The following is a 19,316-nucleotide window of genomic DNA, read 5'->3' as shown; positions in this document are numbered from 1 at the left end:
CTAGCCACCGTGATGATGATGAGAGAGAGAGACACGCAAACTCCAAATACACAGCAGGCGTCAGGGTCGGGATCGAACCCACGACCTCCTGTACACCAGGCGAGGTAGTTAACATCTCCTAGCCACCGTGATGATGATGAGAGAGAGAGAGACGCAAACTCCAAATATACAGCAGGCGTCAGGGTCGGGATCGAACCCACGACCTTCTGTACACCAGGCGAGGTAGTTAACATCTCCTAGCCACCGTGATGATGATGAGAGAGAGAGACACGCAAACTCCAAATATACAGCAGGCGTCAGGGTCGGGATCGAACCCACGACCTCCTGTACACCAGGCGAGGTAGTTAACATCTCCTAGCCACCGTGATGATGATGAGAGAGAGAGAGACGCAAACTCCAAATATACAGCAGGCGTCAGGGTCGGGATCGAACCCACGACCTCCTGAACACCAGGCGAGTTAAATTTCGATTGAAAGCTTTCGTGACTGCAGGGATTCATCTTCTTGGTTCTTTCGGTAAAGTCACGTAGAAAGAAAATAATAATTAAATAATATCATACGACGTTTCGATTGCGACACAAGCAATCATCATCAGGTACAAAATGAAAGAGAAAACAAACCTAGTAAACTTAGAAATATAATGCAATACAACACAGAGAGTCGGCTAACATAACAGTCAACACCCTATCTGGTTGATTTTTCTATAAACAATTAATTCACCAGGCCAATTGAGCTATATAGCTAATTTTCAGAAGCGACAAAGCTATCACAAATTATATTATAGAATACAGGAGGTCGTGGGTTCAATGATCACAAATTAGAGTTCGACGAAGTGGCTTATCACGTGCAACGGGGTGTTTGGGGAGGACAGAATGCATGCGCCTAATCTAGCCAATGGGAAGCGATTGCAACGCAATGACTGACCAATGAAAAGCGTCGAGGGGGTTGCGCCCGGGATGCGAGCCGTTACGGGGTTGAGCATGGGGTCGACCATGGGTTCGGAATTGCAATTAGTGGATTCGGAATGGCTATTAATTCTCTCGATTCCTGATCCATAACTCCTATATTGGTGAGATGTTAACTACCTCGCCTGGTGTTCAGGAGGTCGTTGGTTCGATCCCGTGCCTGATGCCTGCTGCTGTATATTTGGAGTTTGCGTGTCTCTCTCTCTCATCATCATCACGGTGGCTAGGAGATGTTAACTACCTCGCCTGGTGTACAGAAGGTCATGGGTTTGATCCCGACCCTGACGCCTGCTGCTGTATATTTGGAGTTTGCGTGTCTCTCTCTCTCATCATCATCACGGTGGCTAGGAGATGTTAACTACCTCGCCTGGTGTACAGAAGGTCATGGGTTTGATCCCGACCCTGACGCCTGCTGCTGTATATTTGGAGTTTGCGTGTCTCTCTCTCTCATCATCATCACGGTGGCTAGGAGATGTTAACTACCTCGCCTGGTGTACAGAAGGTCATGGGTTCGATCCCGACCCTGACGCCTGCTGTGTATTTGGAGTTTGCGTTTTTCTCTCTCCGTGGTCGCGTGGATTTTTCTCCGGGGTCCTTCGGTCCCCCCCCCTCCACATTTAGAATCAACGTCACCACGCGTTCAGAGTATTTGGGCTGCTATAAATTTCCACGTGATGACAGGTCATTATGCTGAGCTCTCATTTGTGATGGAAAGGTCACTTCAGAAAAAAAAGAGAGATATGCAGATCACTGGGCCTTACCTGGTGAAATAAAACCACTGTTTACAGTAGAACCCCTCTTAACGACAGTGATTGGTTCCACAAAACCGATCGTTAAGTGATTTGGTCATTAAGCGAGTATAGGAAATACACGTCAAAGGCTTAACTCGTTTTGATAGCATCGAAAGTTACCTCTTTTTCACCCAACAAAAACGTAATTTTAAAACGTAAAATAAACATAGTTAAGGCATGAATTGTGGCTTTATTCAAAGACCCAAAGAACATTAATTCATATTTACTGTTTCTACAACAGCCCGTCGTTAACACGGGAATGGTCGCTAAGCGAACACATTGGACTCTACACTACTATACAATACACTACTATACACTACACTACTATACACTTACACTATACACTACACTATACACTACTACACTACACTATACACTACACTATACACTACACTATACACTACTACACTACACTATACACTACACACTACACTATACACTACACTATACACTACTACACTACACTATACACTACACTATACACTACACTATACACTACACTATACTCTACACTATACACTACACTATACACTACACTATACACTACACTATACACTACACTAGTATACACTACACTAGTATACACTACACTACTATACACTACACTATACACTACACTACTATACACTACACTACACACTACACTATTATACACTACACTATACACTACACTATTATACACTACACTATACACTACACTATACACTACACTAGTATACACTACACTATACACTACACTATACACTACACTAGTATACACTACACTAGTATACACTACTATACACTACACTATACACTACACTATACACTACACTATACACTACACTATTATACACTACACTTTTATACACTACACTATACACTACACTATTATACACTACACTTTTATACACTACACTATACACTACACTATTATACACTACACTATACACTACACTATACACTACACTACTATACACTACACTATACACTACACTATTATACGCTACACTACTATACACTACACTACTATACACTACACTATACACTACACTATACACTGCACTATACACTACACTATTATACACTACACTATACACTACACTATTATACACTACACTATACACTACACTATTATACACTACACTTTTATACACTACACTATACACTACACTACTATACACTATACACTACACTATTATACGCTACACTACTATACACTACACTACTATACACTACACTATACACTACACTATACACTGCACTATACACTACACTATTATACACTACACTATACACTACACTATTATACACTACACTATACACTACACTATTATACACTACACTATACACTACATTACTATACACTACACTACTATACACTACACTACTCTACACTATACCACTATACACTACATATACTACTACACACTACACTATTATACACTACACTACTATACACTACATACTATACACTACTATACACTGCACCACTAGACACTACACTATACACTACACTACTATACACTACACTATACACTACACCACTATACACTACACTATTATACACTACTATACACTACGCTATACACTACACTATTATACACTACACTACTATACACTACACTACTATACACTACACTACTATACACTACGCTATACACTACACTATTATACACTACACTATAATACACTACACTATACACTACACCACTATACACTACACTATTATACACTACACTACTTTACACTACGCTATACACTACACTATTATACAATACATTACTCTACACTACACCACTCTACACTATTATACACTACACTACTATACACTACGCTATGCACTACACTACTATACAATACACTACTCTACACCACTCTACACTACAATACACGACACACTGGGCTCTATGGAGGCTCATCTTTAAACGATTAGTCGTTAAGAGGGCTTCTACCATTGTTGTTTGTTGTTGTTTGTTGTTGTGTGAGGACGATGTCACTCGCGTCTCCACGCTGCCGTGTCTCCTTGAAGGACACGTGTCTCTCCGGGTCACGGGGTCACCGGCTGCCCCCCCCTCCCACCCCCCTCTGTATATTTAGCCCCTAAAAGCCCCCCCCCCCCGCCCCGGGTCCTGTCCCCCACACGCACACGCGCGCGTTATCATCTCGGGAATGCTTCCCCCAGCCCTCCCCTCCTCCCCCCGGTGATTGACGGCGCAGTCCTTGAGGACGCTCAGTGGCAAAACAGGAAGATTGGGGAGACCCTCACCACCACCAGCACCCCCTCTCTGTACCGTGGAGGGTGAGGGCAGTGCCGGGTTGAGCTAGTGCGAGGCCTGTAGCAAATGTTCTAAAGGGGCCCTAAATTACGAAAAATAAAACCACGTAAATATGAAAACACAATTTTTTAACTCGCATCGTAAAGTAACTGTGTTTTTTTATTTGTTATACAGCCAGATAATACCACGAATCACTAAGCTTAAACATCCGGTTGTTCGTTGAAAGTCGAAGGCGGTATAGTACTATAGTAATAGAGCAAGTGCAGAACCACTGAACCGGAATTGATAGCTTGAAAGCATCTTCTTGGTTCTTTCGGTAAAGTCACGTAGAAGGAGAATAATAAAATAATAAATAATAAAACATAATAAAATAATTCTCAGGACGTTTCGGCCACAACGCAAGCAGCCGTCTTCAGGTGAAGAACAGGCCTGTCGAGACGGCAGAGTCTGAATGGCCGAAACGTCGTGAGAATTTTTTAATTATGTTTTATTTATTATTATTTTATTATTCTCCTTCTACGTGACTTTACCGAAAGAACCAAGAAGATGAATCCCTGCAGTCACGAAAGCTTCAAATCGAAATTTAAGCCAGACGTGGTTCACTGTTTAGTTTTATTTGTATATATATATTTTTAAAGCACATTTGTTTACCTTTCCTATACTTTGCACTGCTATCGTGTTTTTTGTTTCTGTACCCATCGGAATTCCCCAGTTATTAATACGAATTCTGATTCTGGATGTGGTGTGCGGCGCTGAGGATTGAAGCCTCGATGTCCGCACATTGCGCTTTGTATCTCCCCGAAAGTGTCACCCGAACTCCCAGGGGGGCGAGGAGAGATAGAGGAGTTAGCGGAGACCCCCACATCCTCCGTCTCGAGCCGCTGTGGCTCCAGCACTCGGGCTGAACGATTTGGAGAAAACATCTAATTGCGATATTTTTTTCTGACAGATATTGCGATTTGATTTGCGATTACATTTGTCAAGCTTCAGTTCAATATTCACTGTGTAATAGATTGAAAACATGTGAAGGAGCATTAGCACATGATACCATCAAAATATGAACTGCTCGAAATATTTCGATTTAAAGCTTTCGTGACTGCAGGGATTCATCTTCTTGGTTCTTTCGGTAAAGTCACGTAGCAGGGAAATAATAAAATAATGATAATGAAACATAATAAAGTAATTCTCACGACGTTTCGGCCACAACACAAAGACAGTCTTCCCGACAGCCCTGTTCCTCAACCTGAGGACGGCTGCTTGCGTTGTGGCCGAAACGTCGTGAGAATTATTTTATTATGTTTTGATTTTATTATTTTATTATTTCCATTCTACGCGACTTTACCGAAAGAACCAAGAAGATGCTCTAAATATTCTAATGCAAGGGTGAGAACTTAAAATATATGAATTGCTTCCAGCATGTATTTATTAAAATGTTTTAATTGAAATAGAACAATTAAACATAGAACAATTGTTAGGTTAAATAAATAAATTTATAATAATAAAACAAAATTAAACAATTCCAATAATAAAGTAATAGGACTTTTCAAATCGCAAAAAATCGCAGCCTTTGTGATTTGATAATCGCATTGTTTCAAATTGCCACTTCGATTTGAAATCGATTAATCGTTTAGCCCTATCCAGCACCCACGAATGACCCTCACGTAGACACAAAGATCCCCCGTGTAGCCTGTAACAGACTGTAGGGGCAAGTGCTGTTAGCGAGCACCTATGAAGGCCAGCACGGCACACGAGGGGGTGGGTGGCCAGCACCACGCCCGGCCGCCTTTGTCTCCCCAGTGGCGATGTTTACACACTCATTTGAGGCCGAGTAGACCTACAGGAGGCGCACGACCAGCTCAGATAATCGTCACCAATGTTGGCCGTGGGCATGAATCGAACTCGGCCCCGCCGGGTTCGTAGCGCAGCACAGCGCAAACCGCTGCACCACCGCTCCCCCACGTGTACAAAGACAAAGATCCCCCGTATAGCCTTCCGCAGACTCCTGGGGCAAAGTGATGTCAGCGAGTAGCATCTGTGAAGGCCGAGCTAACAAGGGCACACGAGGTGCTGGTGGCGGTGTGTTCGAGGAACTCCATCCGAACACTCGGCTCCATCATCTACACCACCACGTGGTTCCCTCCCGTGTGCCCCCCCTCCATCGCTACCCACGCGGGGGGTGGGTGGGGGGCTGGGTCTCGCCATCGTCACCGCCCCCTCCCACTCACCTCCTCCAACCCCCCCTACGGCACTCGCCAAATCTGCCCGTCCCAACCCCGCGTCTGCCCACCCGGGACAATTAAAGGCGCTCGCTTTAATTAAGAGGCGGTCGCTGCTACTGCGGCTGCTGCTGCGCCTGCTGTTGCGCGTCGCTCCGCATTGATTCTTCGCGACCGCTCGTCGCTGATTTACGCGACGGATTTGTTGTTGATGGGCCCCCCCCTCCAATTCGCCCCCCCCCCACCTCGCCCTTCCCCTCCCCCCTCTGGGCCCAGCAGCCGCAGAGATCGGCGGTGGCCGTGGCCGTGGGGTGACCGTCATTAGGCGGATTGCTGCTCGACCCACGCGTTCAGCCGCGCGGCGTTTGGGAGTCGTTTATTTGTTGTTGTTTTTTCTCTCGCTCCCTCGCTCTCCGTCTCCTCTCTCTCTCTCTCCGCCGAAGCGTTTACATTGGAGTGGCCTCGTGGACTCGGTCCAAGAGGTGACCTCAACGCCCCACTACCCGCCCCCACCTCTCTCAGAGGGCCCCAGTCAAGCCCCCTCCTCCTCCTACTCCTCCTCGCGCAAGCTGCCAGCGTCTCTGGGTGCCCTCGCCCCCTCCCAGTGAGTGGCTCCTGGAGATGGTGAGTGGCTTCTTGAGATGGTGAGCGGCTTGTGATGGTGAGTGGCTTGAGATGGTGAGTAGCTTGAGATGGTGAGTAGCTTGTGATGGTGAGTGGCTTGCGATGGTGAGTGGGCTGTGATGGTGAGTGGCTCCGTGATATGGTGAGTAGCTTGTGATGGTGAGTGGCTTGAGATGGCGAGCGGCTTGAGATGGTGAGTGGCTTGAGATGGTGAGTAGCTTGAGATGGTGAGTGGGCTGTGATGGTGAGTAGCTTGAGATGGTGAGTGGGCTGTGATGGTGAGTGGCTTGAGGGTGAGCGGTGGGCCCTGGAATGGGCCCCGCCAGGACGTCTTGCGATGAGTGAGAGCGCGAGCTTCCATCACCGAGGTGGAGAGCCCTGGCCGCCTCGCCCACATTGACATTTGAACCCTGACCCTGGCCGCAGATGAAACGGCCATGCAATTAAGAACCTGGGGACGAGGTGAGCCGGGTCAAATACTTACAGACGGCAGGGCCCTGTGATTTGAGGGCCGATAAAACGACTGCCTCCCACCCACCAACCTCCACCCCTCCTCATCGCCACCCCCCCCCCCCCAACTCTCAGCATCCTCCCCCAGGGGCCTGATCAGGACCTGCCGGAGAAGCAGCAGCAGCTGTGGCCCCGGCAGATGAACGCATGACAGATGAACGCATGGCCTGGCAGATGAACGCACGGCAGATGAACGCATGGCCAGGCAGATGAACGCGTGGCCTGGCAGATGAACGCATGGCCAGGCAGATGAACGCATGGCCAGGCAGATGAACGCATGGCCTGGCAGATGAACGCATGGCCAGGCAGATGAACGCGTGGCCTGGCAGATGAACGCGTGGCCTGGCAGATGTTTGCATGGCCAGGCAGATGAACGCATGGCCAGGCAGATGAACGCATGGCCAGGCAGATGAACGCATGGTCTGGCAGATGAACGCATGGTCTGGCAGATGAACGCGTGGCCTGGCAGATGTTTGCATGGCCAGGCAGATGAACGCATGGCCAGGCAGATGAACGCATGGCCAGGCAGATGAACGCATGGCCAGGCAGATGAACGCATGGTCTGGCAGATGAACGCATGGTCTGGCAGATGAACGCGTGGCCTGGCAGATGTTTGCATGGCCAGGCAGATGAACGCATGGCCAGGCAGATGAACGCATGGTCTGGCAGATGAACGCATGGCCAGGCAGATGAACGCATGGTCTGGCAGATGAACGCATGGCAGATGAACACACGACAGGTGAGCGCGTGGCCCAGCAGGTGAACGCGCGGTGGATGAAAGCGAGTGAGGGAGATCTTGACACGAGGAGCAGCAGGAGGAAGGAGGCAGTCTTGAGGCCGCACTTCCAAATCCGCTGCTGCTGCCAGGGCTCTGATAGAGGGGGCTATCATCGTTGTCATCATCAGCAGCACTCGAAGTCACTGGGCTGGCGGCGGCCACTATCAAGGATGCAGGGATTGAGGCTCGCTCGGTGATGGGGAACGTGATGGGGGGGGGGGGGGTTTGGTCCCCTCTCTCTCTCCTCCACAGCTTTAACCGTTCGCGAGATCGCCACTCATCATTAATCCGCGCCCCCCCCCACCGCCATCCACTCACTCTCCCCACCATCACCACCACCAACAACCCCCACCCCTCCATCACTATCCCACTGCTAACCGAGTTAACCCTTGGTATCCAGGCAACACGAACAGCAGCCCTTGAGCGGTGGGGCTGTGGTTAGTGGCGGTCCAGATATCGCGAGCAAATCCGTGGCCCGGAGGAATTCACCTCCAAACTGCTAAACTATTTTTTATTGCACCAGGTAAGGTCCACTTGAGCTACGTAACTAGTTTATTTCTGAAGCGACCCAGGCTCTCGCAAATGACAGCTCGATGAAAGTGGCTTCATCATCATCGTCATCATCGTCATCATCACCGTCATCATCATCGTCATCATCATCGTCTGTGTGCAGCAGCAGCAGCCCAATACTCTGAACGCGTCGTGGTGACGTTGACTCTTAAATGTGGAGGGGAAAAACCGGAGGACCCGGAGAAAAATCCACGCGACCACGGGGATAAAGAGAGACACGCAAACTCCAAATATACAGCAGCAGGCGTCAGGGTCGGGATCGAACCCACGACCTCCTGCACACCAGGCGAGGCAGTTAACATCTCCGAGGCACCGTGATGATGATGAGAGAGAGACACGCAAACTCCAAATACACAGCAGCAGGCACCAGGGTTGGGATCGAACCCACGACCTCCTGTACACCAGGCGAGGTAGTTAACATCTCCTAGCCACCGTGATGATGATGAGAGAGAGAGACACGCAAACTCCAAATATACAGCAGCAGGCGTCAGGGTCGGGATAGAACCCACGCCCTCCTGCACACCAAGCGAGGTAGTTAACATCTCCTAGCCACCGTGATGATGATGAGAGAGAGAGACACGCAAACTCCAATTACACAGCAGCAGGCGTCAGGGTCGGGATCGAACCCAAGAAATCCTGTGTACCAGGCGAGGTAGTTAACATCTCCTAGCCACTGTGATGATGATGAGAGAGAGAGACACGCAAACTCCAAATACACAGCAGCAGGCGTCAGGGTCGGGATCGAACCCAAGACCTGCTGTACACCAGGCGATGTAGTTAACATCTGACCACCGCGGCACCAAACTCAGGTCGTCGGCGGGTTTGACGCTTCAGTGCCGCTGACTGCTGCGCCACCGCTCCCCACCGGCAAGTAGCGGGGGGTGGAGGGGGGAGGGGCTACAAAGAAAACTACTGGAGTCGAATGTTTATTATTCGTGCGTGCGAGTTTTACGATCACGATCATAATCAATAAATCACGTCGCCTAAACCGAGGGCATAAAAGCACCATCCGAAACTTTAACTGCGCGATTAGGGATAAATATTAGCTCGTAAAAAAAAAAAATGTAGGATTCAAACATTCACTATCACCGGGTAAATTATACATTTAACGCAAGGCGACGAATGTGCCGGGCAATTATTAATTTTGTTTTCCTGAACCGCGGGCGTCCGCCAGAATTTTCCCGAACATGGATCGTGACCCCCCCCCCCCCCTCACTCACGGCAACAGCAGAGACAGAGACACAGAGGAGACACAGAGGAGACAGAGACACAGAGGAGACACAGAGGAGACAGAGACACATAGGAGACACAGAGGAGACGCAGAGGAGACAGAGACAAGAAAAAGTCAGAGACACAGAGACTCAGAGGAGACGCAGAGGAGACAGAGCAGACGCAGATCAGACGCAGAGGAGACACAGAGACACAGAGGAGACACAGATACACAGAAGAGACACAGAGGAGACACAGAGGAGACACAGAGGAGACAGAGACACAGAGGAGACACAGAGACACAGAAGAGACACAGAGGAGACGCAGAGGAGACGCAGAGGAGACAGAGACACAGAGGAGACTCAGAGGAGACGCAGAGGAGACAGAGCAGACGCAGAGGAGACGCAGAGGAGACACAGAGACACAGAGGAGACACAGAGGAGACAGAGACACAGAGGAGACTCAGAGGAGACGCAGAGGAGACAGAGCAGACGCAGAGGAGACGCAGAGGAGACACAGAGACACAGAGGAGACACAGATACACAGAAGAGACACAGAGGAGACACAGAGGAGACACAGAGACACAGAGGAGACACAGAGACACAGAAGAGACACAGAGGAGACACAGAGGAGACGCAGAGGAGACAGAGACAAGAACAAGTCAGAGAGACACAGAGGAGACGCAGAGGAGACACTGAGACACAGAGGAGACACAGAGGAGACAGAGGAGACACAGAGGAGACACAGAGACACAGAGGAGACGCAGAGGAGACACAGAGGAGACACAGAAGAGACGCAGAGGAGACACAGAGGAGACACAGAGACACAGAGGAGACGCAGAGGAGACACAGAGGAGACGCAGAGGAGACGCAGAGGAGACACAGAGACACAGAGGAGACACAGAGGAGACACAGAGGAGACGCAGAGGAGACACAGAGACACAGAGGAGACACAGAGGAGACACAGAGGAGACACAGAGGAGACAGAGACACAGAGGAGACACAGAGGAGAGACAGAGACACAGAGGAGACAGAGAGGAAACACAGAGGAGACAGAGACACAGAGGACACACAGAGGAGACACAGAGACACAGAGGAGACACAGAGACACAAAAGAGACACAGAGGAGACACAGAGGAGACAGAGACAATAACAAGTCAGAGAGACACACACACACCGTGGGGGGGGGGGGGGGGGTGACATGTTCAAATGGAAATCGTCGTCTTTCTAAACTCGCGTGGCCTCCAAGCAAGGAGGGGCAGCCCTGGGTTCGATTCCCGACTCTGATGTCCTTTCTGTGCGAGTGGCGTGCGTACGATCTCACCCTGTTGGGGGGGCATGGTGGGGGGCATAGTGGAGGGGGGGGGCAGGGTGGGGGGGCATGGTGGGGGGGGGGCATGGTCGGGGGGGGGGGCAGCCCACGCGGGAGACAAAGAAATCGCCGGCGTGGCGGCACGGAGCAGCAGGAGGAACATCGTGGGCCACGAGTGGTTTTATTCCAAAAATCGACAACGGAGCGGCACAGGCGGCAACGCGGAGCCCTCGCCGCTCCCACTTGGTACACGGCACGCGGCGCACGCGGCACACGCGGCACGCGGCACGTGGCACACGCGGCGCAGGCGGCGCCCCCGTCCCAGCGTGACCCCCGCGCACACAGTCCCGCCGTGTCCACGGGGCCCGCCAGGCACCCCCCCCCCACGCTGCCCCGCGGTGAAACCCCCCCCCCCACTTGACCCCCGTGAGAACCCCCTTCGCTGGGGGGGGGGGGGGGGCCTTCGGCAGGGATCCGTGCCCCTCGACCCCTGTCCTGGGGGGGGCAGCTCCCCACGTGGAGCGGCACTCAATCCTGAGGCTGTGTCCTCGAGCGTTCTGCTAGGGGCCCCGGACCCCCCCGGACGCCCCCCGGACCCTCCTGGAGCCTCCCGGACGCCCGAACTTTGGGGCCCCTCCCCCTGGGGTCCCCGCAGGAGGCCGCACGCGAGGGGGCATCTCGCTCCGCGTCCCAGCGAGAGCGCCGTGCCAACTACGGCGTCGCCACGCGGAGGAATTCTGTAACGGAGAGAGGAGGGGGGGGGGGATGAAGAGACGCACGTGGACGGACAGACGGACACGAAGAGAGATGCACGTGGACAGACAGACACGAAGAGAGACGCACGTGGATGGACAGACAGACACATGCGAAGAGACGTACGTGGATGGACAGACAGACACACACGAAGAGACACACAAAGAGACGCACGTGGATGGACAGACAGACACACACGAAGAGACGCACGTGGATGGACAGACAGACACACACGAAGAGACACACGTGGATGGAGAGACAGACACACGCCAAGAGACGCACGAAGAGACGCACGTGGATGGACAGACAGACACACGCGAATAGACGCACGTGGACAGATAGACAGACAGACAGACACGAAGAGACGCACGTGGACAGACAGACAGACACACGCGAAGAGACGCACGTGGACAGACAGACAGACACGAAGAGATGCACGTAAACAGACAGAGGCACGAAGAGACGCACGTGGACAGACGGACAGACACGAAGAGACGCACGTGAACAGACGGACACACAGGAAGAGACACATGTGGACAGACACACATGAGGAGACAGACACGATGAAACGCACGTGGACGGACAGACAGACACGAAGAGATGCACGTGGACAGACAGACACGAAGAGACGCACGTGGATGGACAGACAGACACGAAGAGATGCACGTAGACAGACGGACAGACACGAAGAAACGCACGTGCACAGACGGACACACAGGAAGAGACGCACGTGGACAGACAGACACACGAAGAGACGCACGTGGACGGACGGCCAGGAGAGTGACACACGCACCTGTCCTGCACTCCGCAATCGTGGAGTCCGTGAGTCGGGGCCCGTCCCGCGCGCCGGGTAGGGGCCCCTGCAGGAGGCCGGGGCCCCGGGGCGACGCGGCCTCCCAGGCGGAGAAGCCTCGCGAGGGCCGCGCAGCGGCGTAGGCGAGCGGGGCGAGGAGCGGGGCGAGGAGCGGGGCGAGCGCGCCCCTGGGCGCGTCCGGGGCGGCCGCCGTCTCTGCCAGGGACCAGATCTTGGGTTTTGGCGGCTGCTGCTCCTGCTGCTGCGGCTGCTGCCGCCGGTGCCGCTCGTCCACCGCCCTCCTCTCGGCGAGGGCCGCCGCCCGCACGGGGGATGCGGGCCCCGCAGGCGACCTCCGACCCCCCATGCCGCACTCCGACTCCCCCTCGTTGTCGTCGTCGCTGCCGCTGCTGCTGCTGCTGGCGCGGCGCCTCTCCGCGCCCAGGAGACGCCCGTGCAGGCCGCCGCACTGCCGATCATCCTCCTGCTGCTGCTGCTGCCGCTGCTGCTCCCCGTCGCTGTTCTCGAGGTCGATCTCCAGGTCGTCATCGTCGTCGTCGTCGTCGTCCTCGTCCCTGCGTGTCCACGACCCGGGCGGGGGTCGCTCGGGGTCACGGAGCCCTCCCACACCGACCGCCACCGCCCCTCCCTCCCCCTCGCCCCCCCCCTCGCCCCCTCCCCCGCCTCGGCCCCCGCTGCAGCCGTCGTCGCTGGCGCTCGTCTCGAGGTCGTCCGTGTCGCGGGGGCCGCCGCGCGTCTCCTTCTTGAGCCGGCGCCGCGCGTTCGCGAACCACGTGGAGACCTGCGGGGCAGCGTGGGCGGGAGGGGTACTCGGGGTCAATGACGGTGTCATCACCGCCACAACCACCATCACCGCCACAACCACAATCACCGCCACCACCGCCTCCACCAAGACATTCACCGCCACCACCACAACAACCACCACCACAACAACAACCACCACCATCACCGCCACAACCACCATCACCGGCACCACCACCATCACCGGCACAACCACTGCCTCCACCGCCACCACCACCGCCATTACCCCCTCCACCAAGACATTCACCACCACTACCATAACAACGGCCACCACCACCGCTGCCACCAAACCATCACCGCCACCGCCGCCACCAACCCACCACCGCCACCACCGCCACCACCGCCGCCACCACCACCGCCACCACCGCCACCACCGCCGCCACCACCACCGCCACCACCGCCACCGCCACCACCGCCACCACCACCGCCACCACCACTGCCGCCACCACCACCACCACCGCCACCACCGCCACCACCACCACCGCCACCACCACCACCACTGCCGCCACCACCACCACCACCACCAACCCATCACCGCCACCACCGCCGCCACCAACCCACCACCGCCACCACCAATCCACCGCCACCACCGCCACCAACCCACCACCACCACCAACCCACCACCAACCCACCACCAACCCACCACCACCACCACCACCGCCCCACCACCAACCCACCACCAACCCACCACCAATCCACCGCCACCAACCCACCACCACCACCAACCCACCACCGCCACCACCGCCACCAACCCACCACAGCCACCACCGCCACCACCAATCCACCACCAACCCACCGCCGCCACCGCCGCACCTGCGTGAGCGTCATGCGAGTGACGATGGCCAGCATGATCTTCTCGCCCTTGGTGGGGTAGGGGTTCTTGCGGTGCTCGCCCAGCCAGGCCTTCAGCGTGGCCGTGCTCTCGCGCGTCGCGTTCTTGGGCCGCCCGTGCTCGCCGCCGAGGCCGTACGGCGAGAAGCAGCCCGGCGGCGGCGGGGGCCCCGTGGGCCCCGGGTAGAGGCCAGTAGAGGCCCGCAGGCTGGGCGGCCGGGCCGCACGACACCAGGCCCGGACCTAGGCCGCCCTTCACGTCCAGCGGCGAGGCCTGCTGGGGAGAGGGGGGGGGGGGCAAGAGGGTTAGAGTGGGGGGCGGTCAAAGACTCTGTGGATTCTGTTGCTTACCCAGTAATCACCGCGTGCTCACAGCCGCTCGCTCACCGCCACTCGCTCACCGCCCCCTCGCTCACCGCCCCCTCGCTCACCGCCCCCTCGCTCACCGCCCCCTCGCTCACCGCCCCCTCGCTCACCGCCCCCTCGCTCACCGCCCCTCGCTCACCGCCCCTCGCTCACCGCCCCCTCGCTCACCGCCCCCTCGCTCACCGCCCCCTCGCTCACGCCCCTCGCTCACCGCCCCCGCTCACGCCCTCGCTCACCGCCCCTCGCTCACCGCCCCCTCGCTCACCGCCCCCTCGCTCACCGCCCCCTCGCTCACCGCCCCCTCGCTCACCGCCCCCTCGCTCACCGCCCCCCTCGCTCACCGCCCCCTCGCTCACCGCCCCCTCGCTCACCGCCCCTCGCTCACCGCCCCCTCGCTCACCGCCCCCTCGCTCAGCGCCCCCTCGCTCACCGCCCCCCCGCTCACCGCCCCCTCGCTCACCGCCCCCTCGCTCACCGCCCCCCTCGCTCACCGCCCCTCGCTCACCGCCCCTCGCTCACCGCCCCCTCGCTCACCGCCCCCTCGCTCACCGCCCCCTCGCTCACCGCCCCCCGCTCACCGCCCCCTCGCTCACCGCCCCCCTCGCTCACCGCCGCTCACCGCCCCTCGCTCACCGCCCCCTCGCTCACCACCCCCTCGCTCACCACCCCCTCGCTCACCGCCCCTCATTCACCGCCCCCTCGCTCACCGCCCCTCGCTCACCGCCCCTCGCTCACCACCCCGCCGCTCACCGCCCCTCGCTCACCGCCCCTCGCTCACCGCCCCTCGCTCACCGCCCCCTCGCTCACCGCCCCCTCGCTCACCGCCCCCTCGCTCACCGCCCCTCGCTCACCGCCCCCTCGCTCACCGCCCCCTCATTCACCGCCCCCTCGCTCAGCGCCCCCTCGCTCAGCGCCCCCTCGCTCAGCGCCCCCCTCGCTCAGCGCCCCCTCGCTCACCGCCCCCTCGCTCACCGCCCCCTCATTCAGCGCCCCCTCGCTCAGCGCCCCCTCGCTCACCGCCCCCCGCTCACCGCCCCCTCGCTCACCGCCCCCTCGCTCACCGCCCCCTCGCTCACCGCCGCTCACCGCCCCTCGCTCACCGCCCCCTCGCTCACCACCCCCTCGCTCACCACCCCCTCGCTCACCGCCCCTCATTCACCGCCCCCCTCGCTCACCGCCCCTCGCTCACCGCCCCTCGCTCACCACCCCGCCGCTCACCGCCCCTCGCTCACCGCCCCTCGCTCACCGCCCCTCGCTCACCGCCCCCTCGCTCACCGCCCCCTCGCTCACCGCCCCCTCGCTCACCGCCCCCTCGCTCACCGCCCCTCGCTCACCGCCCCCTCGCTCACCGCCCCCTCATTCACCGCCCCCTCGCTCAGCGCCCCCTCGCTCAGCGCCCCCTCGCTCAGCGCCCCCTCGCTCAGCGCCCCCTCGCTCACCGCCCCCTCGCTCAGCGCCCCCTCGCTCACCGCCCCTCGCTCACCGCCGCTCGCTCACCACCCCCTCGCTCACCGCCCCTCGCTCACCGCCGCTCACCGCCCCTCGCTCACCGCCCCCTCGCTCACCGCCCCTCGCTCAGCGCCCCCTCGCTCAGCGCCCCCTCGCTCAGCGCCCCCTCGCTCAGCGCCCCCTCGCTCACCGCCCCCTCGCTCACCGCCCCTCATTCACCGCCCCCTCGCTCAGCGCCCCCTCGCTCACCGCCCCTCGCTCACCGCCGCTCGCTCACCCCCCCCTCGCTCACCGCCCCTCGCTCACCGCCGCTCACCGCCCCTCGCTCACCGCCCCCTCGCTCACCGCCCCTCGCTCACCGCCCCCTCGCTCACCGCCCCCTCGCTCACCGCCCCTCGCTCACCACCCCCTCGCTCACCGCCCCTCGCTCACCGCCCCCCTCATTCACCGCCCCCTCGCTCAGCGCCCCCTCGCTCAGCGCCCCCTCGCTCACCGCCCCCTCGCTCACCGCCCCCTCGCTCACCGCCCCCTCGCTCAGCGCCCCCTCGCTCACCGCCCCTCGCTCACCGCCGCTCGCTCACCACCCCCTCGCTCACCGCCCCTCGCTCACCGCCCCCTCGCTCACCGCCCCTCGCTCACCGCCCCTCGCTCACCGCCCCTCGCTCACCGCCCCTCGCTCACCGCCCCTCGCTCACCGCCCCCTCGCTCACCGCCCCCTCGCTCACCGCCCCCTCGCTCACCGCCCCCTCACTCACCGCCCCTCGCTCACCGCCCCCTCGCTCACCGCCCCTCGCTCACCGCCCCTCGCTCACCGCCCCCTCGCTCACCGCCCCCTCGCTCACCGCCCCCTCGCTCACCGCCCCCTCGCTCACCGCCCCTCGCTCACCGCCCCCTCGCTCACCGCCCCTCGCTCACCGCCCCTCGCTCACCGCCCCTCGCTCACCGCCCCTCGCTCACCGCCCCTCGCTCACCGCCCCTCGCTCACCGCCCCCTCGCTCACCGCCCCTCGCTCACCGCCCCTCGCTCACCGCCCCTCGCTCACCGCCCCTCGCTCACCGCCCCTCGCTCACCGCCCCTCGCTCACCGCCCCTCGCTCACCGCCCCCTCGCTCACCGCCCCTCGCTCACCGCCCCTCGCTCACCGCCCCTCGCTCACCGCCCCTCGCTCACCGCCCCTCGCTCACCGCCCCCTCGCTCACCGCCCCTCGCTCACCGCCCCTCGCTCACCGCCCCTCGCTCGCCGCCCCCTCGCTCACCGCCCCCTCGCTCACCGCCCCCTCGCTCACCGCCCCTCGCTCACCGCCCCCTCGCTCACCGCCCCTCGCTCACCGCCCCTCGCTCACCGCCCCTCGCTCACCGCCCCTCGCTCACCGCCCCCTCGCTCACCAGACGTGGTGCGCACACCCGCGGGCGGCACAGCGACATCTGTTGTACTGCACTGCCGTACACCCCCCCCCCCATACATACGCTGACGTGCATACCTAGCAAAGGTAAAGGTCCCCCCCTCCCCCCGAGAAAGGCTTCTATCAGACTGCATGTTTACCATCAGTACGTGGGGTTAAGGCACGCTTGATTGCTTGCAAAAAAAAGTTTTATATTTAGTGTTTGAACATCTTAACACCAGCTTGATTTCCTCAAAGGGTAAAACCTCTTCTTATTTGTCTTCATTTTTGAGACTTGCAAAAAGTCATCCCATAGATGTAACATCTCGACCCTGGCTCTAAGTGCTCTGATACTCGCCTTGTCTTTGTCACTGTTCGCCTTTTGGCGTCATTCTATGGTCCGACACCGCTGGTGAGAGCAGGCCGCCAAGAAGCATGTTCTCTGGTATTGGCCATTCAGTTTCCAAGACAATGCCAACATTTACACTATGAGACATCTCCTTTACCAGTGACAAAATATAGTAATAGGTGTTTACCCTTTAAACTGGTACAAAACTGACACCTTTATAAAAGGCATCATGTTTGCAATAACCACAACACAAGCAGTCAAAATGCAAACAAAACGAAACAACTCTGATAATGGCAATGATATGCACTGTCCTTGAAGTTGATTGGTCCACACCCGAGACAGCTTTTCTGATAGTGCGCTGTTTTTGAGTTGTACGCCTTTTGGCGTCATCTGGTCCAACACCATGTGAGACTAGGCTCTAAGAAAAGCTGTCTCGGGTGTGGACCTATCAACTTCAAGGACAGTGCATATCATTGTCATTATCAGAGTTGTTTCTTTTTGTTTGCATTTTGACTGCTTGTGTTGTGGTTATTGCAAACATGATGCCTTGTATAAAAGTGTCAGTTTTGTACCAGTTTAAAGGGTAAAAACCTACTACTACAATGCCAACATTATCATCATCGTCGGAGCCGGGTTTGTGCCATTGTTTCAAGTCTCATCCGATTGTGGCAAGTTGCTTTGGTTTTTCCGAGTTAAAATTTGTTTAACAAAAAAAAAAGCATCTCACGTTTACTGCTCCAGATATTTATTTACGTGCGGCGAACCGGTATTAACCGGTTTAAAAACACACACAAACCGGTTTTCCACCACGCGGTTACCGGTTATGTTTAAAAAAAACCCCAAATTTTAACAACCACATTATGTATAATACTATACACGTACAAAAATAACAATCGCCCGTTTCGCTTAAAACATACACGCATACGTGGACATACGCACACACGTACACACATAAATGCATGTTAACATGCACAACGCATACAGTATATACACGTTTAACACGTAGACTATCGCTATCAAATTTCGATTTAAAGCTTTTGTGACTGCAGGGATTCATCTTCTTGGTTATTTCATTCTACGTGGCTTTACCGAAAGGACCAAGAAGATATCGCTACCAATGTCATCCATAAGAGGTTTTTTATGGGGTTAGATCCCGTAAATATATAAATGTGTCGTTAAACCCACCACCACCCGACACAGCCAATTAGATTATAAATGTTGTGGATTTGATCTCCGCATTTCTGGCTGCCGCTTGATGAAGCTAGTTGTAATTACTGGCGAAACGTCGAACTCCGATTGTAAACGCTGTGGATTTACTCTCTCCGACACACCGGTGGAGTG

The 19,316-nt window shown here is 56.5% G+C and overlaps 1 protein-coding gene across 1 annotated transcript; it reads right to left on the bottom strand.

Moving 5' to 3' along the window:
- Positions 1-11,393: 11,393 nt before the first annotated feature.
- Positions 11,394-17,669, bottom strand: LOC133357855 (iroquois-class homeodomain protein IRX-3-like). The gene is made up of 4 exons (XM_061575999.1): positions 17,631-17,669; positions 14,413-14,673; positions 12,778-13,579; positions 11,394-11,968 (listed from the first exon to the last, which is right to left on the bottom strand). Exons 1-4 carry the CDS (start codon positions 17,667-17,669, stop codon positions 11,943-11,945), a joined length of 1,128 nt encoding a protein of 375 aa, XP_061431983.1. The 3' UTR covers positions 11,394-11,942.
- Positions 17,670-19,316: the final 1,647 nt, after the last annotated feature.

Source organism: Lethenteron reissneri, chromosome 60 (assembly GCF_015708825.2).
Source record: "Lethenteron reissneri isolate LAM-NWPU_2019-01 chromosome 60, ASM1570882v1, whole genome shotgun sequence".
Taxonomy (NCBI): domain Eukaryota; kingdom Metazoa; phylum Chordata; class Hyperoartia; order Petromyzontiformes; family Petromyzontidae; genus Lethenteron; species Lethenteron reissneri.
This window is presented reverse-complemented; position numbering and strand designations above follow the sequence as displayed.